Source organism: Taurulus bubalis, assembly GCF_910589615.1.
Source record: "Taurulus bubalis genome assembly, chromosome: 5".
Taxonomy (NCBI): Eukaryota; Metazoa; Chordata; class Actinopteri; order Perciformes; family Cottidae; genus Taurulus; species Taurulus bubalis.
Genome location: NC_136593.1, coordinates 4,137,081 through 4,143,980, shown reverse-complemented (window position 1 = coordinate 4,143,980; position 6,900 = coordinate 4,137,081). Strand labels below are relative to the sequence as shown.

Below are 6,900 nucleotides of genomic sequence, written 5' to 3'. Positions count from 1 at the left end.
GTCTGCAAGAATAAAAGTTTCTTTCCACAATCTGTCACAAAAACAATGCATTGATGGCTAAAAAAATGGGTAAACAAAGACTTTATAATGACTTTAAATTGAGATGAGCTCACTGTGTGAGCGTAACAACAGCCATACGGTACATAGTCGTAATAGTACACGGTAGTAGTATTAGTACACGGTATAATACGAACACACAGGATTCAGTTCACAGATTGTGTCAAAAACAAGTCAGTGATGATTAACTTCATTATCTCCAGGACTTGCATCACAGCTGCAGGGAACTGGTGGACAAACACATGTGGCTTCTTACAGCCGAGTCCAGCTGATAGCAAGCAACACTGCGTGTAAATATAGATTAATATATATATATGTATACACATGTATATACACACTACTTTGTCTTATTTTAATCTGTAGATGTTTCAGCTAAATTCATCAAAAGTTAGCGTTACATAATTATGGATTTAAAGCAGTGTCGTCAGCATAGAAGACAATGCGAATGCATGATTGAATGAGTCAGAACAAGAACGCATTGTGTGAGTTGCACCCACATCCTCTCACGTCAACCAAACTCTTGTTTCCAGGATGACTGAAATGCTCGCTTGTGCTTCACGTGTGCAACTCCCCACAGAGACGAGGAAGAGGCGAGACGGCTCACTTCTTAGTAACTTAGCAATCTTGGATTAAGCAACAGTGAACAGGAAGTGGCCATATTTAGACTGCAGAGGAGTGCCGATGTGGTAGAGACGCCGGCTACGGCTCTGGCAGCGACCTGTCAATCACCTTGTAGCCCCGCCCCTAAAGCGTCCCCTGCTTTATGGTCTGTTTGACGCTAAATTACCATAATTTACTAAATGAACATCATGCTGTATTGAAGAAGACTTGAAACTAGAGATTGAGACATAAACTCATGTTTACAATGTTTACTGAGGGAATACATCAAGAGAGAAGTAGAGTCATTTATATAGACTTCTATACAACCAGAGGAGTCGCCCCCTGGTGGTCAGGAGAGAGAATGCAGCTTTAACACATGAAGCATATATTTCTATACAACCAGAGGAGTCGCCCCCTGGTTGAATAGAAGTATATGCTTCATGTCAGGAGAGAGAATGCAAGCATTGGCTTCACTTTTCAGAACCAGAGGTTGCCACCCGGTTCCACACTAATAAAACACCAACACAAGACCGGATCCATGAAAATACCTTTTATTGTTCTCTCCCATAAAAACAGAATCAAGAGACATGGACAGTGTATAAAAATAAATTAAGACAAAAAAATAAAGACAGGAACAGAAACATTTCCCCCGTGTTCAGGGGGCTCAAACAACACTGGAGCTACAAATCCGTACACAGTGACAGAGTGATGTGCGTTTATAATAAGTTACTATTAAATAGTAGAATTCAGACGTTCAGTAGGACAATACATTGGAACAGTTGAAAACATAGCACTGATAGGACAGCATGGGAATGGAAGGAAAGGAAGCATTTCCCATTCAGTAGTCTTGACTTGATGCCACGTGGCTCATATTCATTTTGACGACAAGCACAGCGAGGAATGTTTGTTAAGTCTTTAACAACTTCTACACGGTCACATAATTCATCTGAACATCCCCAGCACAATTTCTAACAGAAATGTTTTCAGTTTAATAATCAGATTTCTAGCCAATGAAAACATAAATATGATCATGTTCTAGAATCACCAAAACAGATGAGATGTTCTAGATTTACCAACAAGCTCCTTCAGATTTGCCAACATGCTGCTTTTTCTTTACATCCGCTTCACTCTCTGCTGCAGGAAGTCCAGCTCCTGGGCCACCTCTTTGGGCAGATCGTCGTTCACCTGCGTGGCGAAGTACTTCCTCACCTCGTCCACCTCCTTCTGCCAGAACTCCTGATCCAGGGAGAACAGCTCGTCGAGGTCCACGTCCTCCTGCAGGCCCTGGAGGTTGAGGGACTCGTGGCAGGGCAGGTAGCCCACGGCGGAGGGCAGGGCGCTGGCCTCGCCGCTCACCCGCCGGAACATCCAGTCCAGCACGCGGATGTTGTCGCCGAAGCCGGGCCAGAGGAATCCGGCGGTGGGGCTCTTGCGAAACCAGTTGACGTGGAAGATCTTGGGGAGCTTGGCGCCGGGGTGGTCGGCCATGCTCAGCCAGTGAGAGAGGTACTGGCCGAAGTTGTAGCCGAAGAAGGGGCGCATGGCGAAGGGGTCGTGCATGATCATCTTGCCTGGAGTAAAGAAAGGAGAGAATGGGTCAGTATCTCTTTTATTTCTCCATACACACCATATAGATAGACTGTGAGGATCTTAGTGTGGCTTGGAGGATAATCAATGTCCCCTTCTTATCGCCAGGGTGAGGAAACTCCTTAAAATCCATGCAATGGTGAGTCAGAGCCAAAACGTCATCAGAAAAGATTAGACACTGACCTTTGTATTCAGCAGCAGCGGTGGCCTCTGACCTCATGGCCGCTCCGACAAACACTCCGTGCTGCCAGCTGAACGCCTCGTACACCAGCGGCACGCCTGAAAATAAGCCACGAGTCGTGAGTTTGATTCGTATCATCCCATTATTTCCCCCAAATGCCATTGCATCTTCTTCCATTCAATGCTTTTCTCTTGTTAGATCCCACTGCATCTCTATCCTCCCCTCTCAAGCTCCTGCTCACCTTCTGGCCTGCGCCCTCCGAAGATGATGGCCTCAATGGGGACTCCCTCCGGGGATTCCCACAGTGGGTCGATGATGGGACACTGCCCGGCCGGAGTGCAGAAACGAGAGTTAGGGTGAGCGCAGGGTTCGCCTGGAGAGAGAGAGAGAGTTTTTTATAATTCAGTAACAAAAAGAGAGAACCGTTCTCTCGAGGGACTTCCACAAAGTTCTGAATTCATTAAGTCTTAGGCTTTTGATCGCACCTCTACTGATGCATTGTGATCCTATCCATCAGACGTTTTAACGAACTCTTACCGTCCTCTGCGCTCCAGGGCGTGTTCTTCCAGGACGTGATGGTGACCCCCTCGGGCAGGGACTGGTCCATGCCCTCCCAGTACACGCCGCCGTCGCTGGTCTCTGCAACGTTGGTGAAGACGGTGTTCTTGACGATGGTCTCCATGGCGTTCGGGTTGGTTTTGGCCGAGGTGCCGGGCGCGACTCCGAAAAAGCCGTTCTCGGGGTTGATTGCGCGTAGGTTGCCTAGCCAGGCAGAAGAAAAAAACAGTTAGTTTTATATTAGTATTATTATTGTAATCTTAAATTCCCCAGTCCCAAGTCAAGTCTTGATTCCCTCACCTTGGTCGTCAAACTTCATCCAGGCGATGTCGTCTCCGACACACTCGACCTTCCAGCCGGGCAGCGTGGGGCTGAGCATGGCCAGGTTGGTTTTCCCGCAGGCGCTGGGGAACGCCGCCGCCATGTACTTCTTCTCCCCGGCAGGGTTGGTGACGCCCAGGATCTGAAGCAGGAGAGACATCCGGTTTGGTCAGATTCTCGTGGGAAGCCCCTCTGATAGGTGCTATATGTTGATGTTTCATTCCTTACCAGCATGTGCTCCGCCAGCCAGCCCTCCTCCTTGGCGATACGCGAAGCGATGCGCAGAGCGAAGCACTTCTTGCCCAGCAGGGAGTTTCCTCCGTAGCCGCTACCGAATGAGACGATCTGCCTGCGATCCGGGATGTGGGCGATTAACGTCTGCTCGGGGTTACACGGCCAGTTGTTCACCAAGGGTTCTGGGGGACAAATTCATTCATTGGAACCAGTGGAAAGTTTGGAGGACGGAGGAAGGTTTGAGGTATTATAGCATTAGCAACAGAAGTGGTAGCAGTAATGACAGCATCGTAATCAGCACTAGTAGCTGTAGTACAACGGGTTGTTGGTTACTACTTTGTTTTTCCCATTAGCAAATATATTTAAGGCAGTATCAGTGGCAGCAGAAGCATTAAGGCTACGAAGCGGCTAAAGGAGACATCGGCAGTAATAGTGGTTGTAGTACTTTCATTACTGATGTTGTTGACGTACTAATAAGCGGCAGGGGACAGCCGACGGAGTGCAGGCAGCGGACGAACTCGCCCGCCCCCAGAGCGGTCAGCACGGCCTTCCCCATGCGGGTCATCACCCTCATACTGGCCACCACGTAGGGAGAGTCCGTCAGCTCCACTCCGATCTTAGAGAGGGGGGAACCCACCGGGCCCATGCTGAAGGGAATCACATACATGGTGCGACCTGAGGAGAGAGAGAGAGGCATTTAATGTATTAACATAAGAGGTATTACCAGTGTGCAGCCTTTAACCTGCATTATCTCTACTGGCCAGCAGGGGGTGACTCCTCTGTTCACTTCTCACGGTCTCTCTAATGCTTTATAACAACTGATTATTTCTGAGACTGCTGAAACTTCTTATCCAGAAAAGTTTGGCCAGCATTGTTCTCCGCGGTACCTTTCATGCAGCCGGGGAACCGCTGAGCCATCGATTTGTCGAACTCTTCCGGGGACATCCAGCGGCCCAGCTGGCTGACTCCGCCCTCCAGCGGCGTGGGCACCGTGTCCCTCTGGTCCCGGGTCACGATCACGGTCTTGCTCTCCACGCGAGCCACGTCCCTCGGGTCGGTCCGGGCCAACCAGCTGCAGGCAGCAGGAAAGGTAGGGAAGGAAGGTAGGGAAGGAGACAGGAAGAGGAGGGAGGGAGGGACGGGAAAGATTTAATTACATTTTACAATGACTTTTATTTTCTGCAAAACAGAGGGACGCGTTCTGCATGTTTTGCCGCAGCATGAACGTAAAGAAAATGTCGATCTTACGCAATGTGTGTTTGACGTCTGCTGCTAATTTGACGTCATGTGACTCAACGAACCGGATTTACCGGTTTGTCAGAATGTCGACCTTTTGCACTTGTGTTGTTTTTTTCAACAGCTGCTAACGACTTATGATGCACTGACAGGGCGGTTTAAAAAACTAACAGACGCACTGCTGATCCACAAATCCCTTTCGGAGGTGTTGCCCTGTATCAGGAGTAAACACTTCTTTCACCTCTTCAAGTCTTACGCGTTTCTTTTGTGGCCCTCCCCAAAAACGAACAAATCCTCTGATAACATTCTACATTTCAAACTGTTTCCACTGAAGAAACCACCTTAAATAAAAACCTACCAGTTCTCGTATTTATTGAGCTTCTTGATCATCCCTTGCTCCTCCAGCTGGGTCAGGATGGCCTTGTTCTCCTCCTCGGAGCCGTCGCAGATGTGGAGGAAGTCGGGTTGGCAGAGGCCCACGTTGGCGTCCACAAACTCCTTGACGGCCGGGCTGAGGGCGCCGAGGTCGCCCTGCAGGACCCGGGGGCCTTTCTGGTTCTGGGACGGTAGCTGAGGAGGCATGGCGGAGGAGTCCGGAGAGGCAAGAGGAAGACGAGGAGTGGGCGAGCTTCAGGGTGAGGGTGAAGGGAGAGAAAAGGAGATGGAGAACAGCATAATGCGGGTGAGGGAGAAAAAGGTTAGCAAGAGAGAGAAAAGAAAAGAGATGAGGGATGAAGGAGGGGTAAAAAGAGAGAACAAGGAGAAGAAAGTTTAGCACCTGGATGTTCTTTTTTTAAGTTTTTTTGAATATTCTGCACACAAAACACAACATCACATTTCAAAGAAGTGCTGCGACATCCCTGCTCGGATCCCTCTTCACTCAGCACATCCTCTTCCTCACGTTACACACAGACGTCACGCTGAAAAAGAAAAAGAGCTTCAGGTTACCTTCGGCGGTTTGTTGGGAGCAGGGACTGTCAGTCCAGTCGGCTGATTTCAGGACAGTTTTGAGGACTGCTTCTCCTTCTTGGTCGGTTGTATCTGCTGTGGAGAGGATTTGTTCCTTTTATACCCTGGGATGTCCCACAAGAGACGGGAGGAGGAAGAGGGAGGAGGAAGAGGAGGAGGAGGGAGGCTCGTCCTCTTTGCTGTATGCATGAACCTGTTGTTCCCTGCTGGACTGAAAAGACACTGTGTTTCGGGTCAATCATTAATCAGCAGCGGTACGTAACGTCGTATTCAGGTAACCGGTTCCCTCCAGCCTGAGAGCTGGGCTCAGATCCCAGCTCTCTCTCTCTCTCTCTCTCTCTCTCTCTCTCTCTCTCTCTCTCTCCCTCTCTCTCTTGAAAGGGAAAAGCCGGGGGTCGATCACTTGTGTGTCCGGGTGTTTGTATAGTTTGTTGTTGTTGTTTTTACTCTCAAAAGCTTCAGTTTTTCCCAGGCAACCTGTTTCAAATGCAACCCATGCAACCTGGAGAAAGTCAGAACTGCAATAAAAACCCCAAATATATATATATATATATATATACATATATATATATATATATAAAATAAGACACTTAAACTGTTATTATTATTATTATTATTATTATTATTATTATTATTATTATTATAATTAATATTATTATTATATTCTCAGGAGTAAAAGAAAAGAAAATGCACGTTTCTTTCCGCTGAATCATCAAAATGTATTCGCACCACATTCCTCGTCTCTCATGGATTTACTTTTAAAAACATTTTTAATCGTTTGTCGTCTTTCAGCTCCGAGAGCGAGATTCAATCTGCTGTGTGATATTCGTGATCTCCTCCTCTCTCGGGGAGGAAACCTCCGGTCCTCTTTGTGGCAGCTGCTGCTGAACTTTGACCCGCATTGCAGAGTGATGTACGTTCAGGGCTCCACTGCGTCAGCCGGCGTGACGCGGTGGACTCGATTCTATTGGCCCACCGGCGGGGGCTCGACCTGTGAGGTCAAAGGTCAGCCGGGGAATGAGTGTGTGTGTGTGTGTGTGTGTGTGTGTGTGTGTGTGTGTGTGTGTGTGTGTGTGTGTGTGTGTAGGTGTGTGTGTGTGTGTGTGTGTGTAGGTGTGTAGTTGTGTGTGTGTGTCCGTGTATGTAGGTGTGTAGTT

At 48.2% G+C, this 6,900-nt stretch overlaps 1 protein-coding gene across 1 annotated transcript; it reads right to left on the bottom strand.

Moving 5' to 3' along the window:
• Window positions 1–1,192: 1,192 nt before the first annotated feature.
• On the bottom strand, window positions 1,193–5,802 carry pck1 (phosphoenolpyruvate carboxykinase 1 (soluble)). The gene is made up of 10 exons (XM_079218485.1): window positions 5,723–5,802; window positions 5,133–5,402; window positions 4,426–4,610; window positions 4,010–4,213; window positions 3,533–3,720; window positions 3,284–3,446; window positions 2,963–3,187; window positions 2,667–2,798; window positions 2,428–2,523; window positions 1,193–2,228 (listed from the first exon to the last, which is right to left on the bottom strand). The coding sequence occupies exons 2-10, from the start codon at window positions 5,354–5,356 to the stop codon at window positions 1,771–1,773; spliced, it is 1,875 nt and encodes a 624-aa protein (XP_079074611.1). The 5' UTR covers window positions 5,357–5,402; window positions 5,723–5,802; the 3' UTR covers window positions 1,193–1,770.
• Window positions 5,803–6,900: the final 1,098 nt, after the last annotated feature.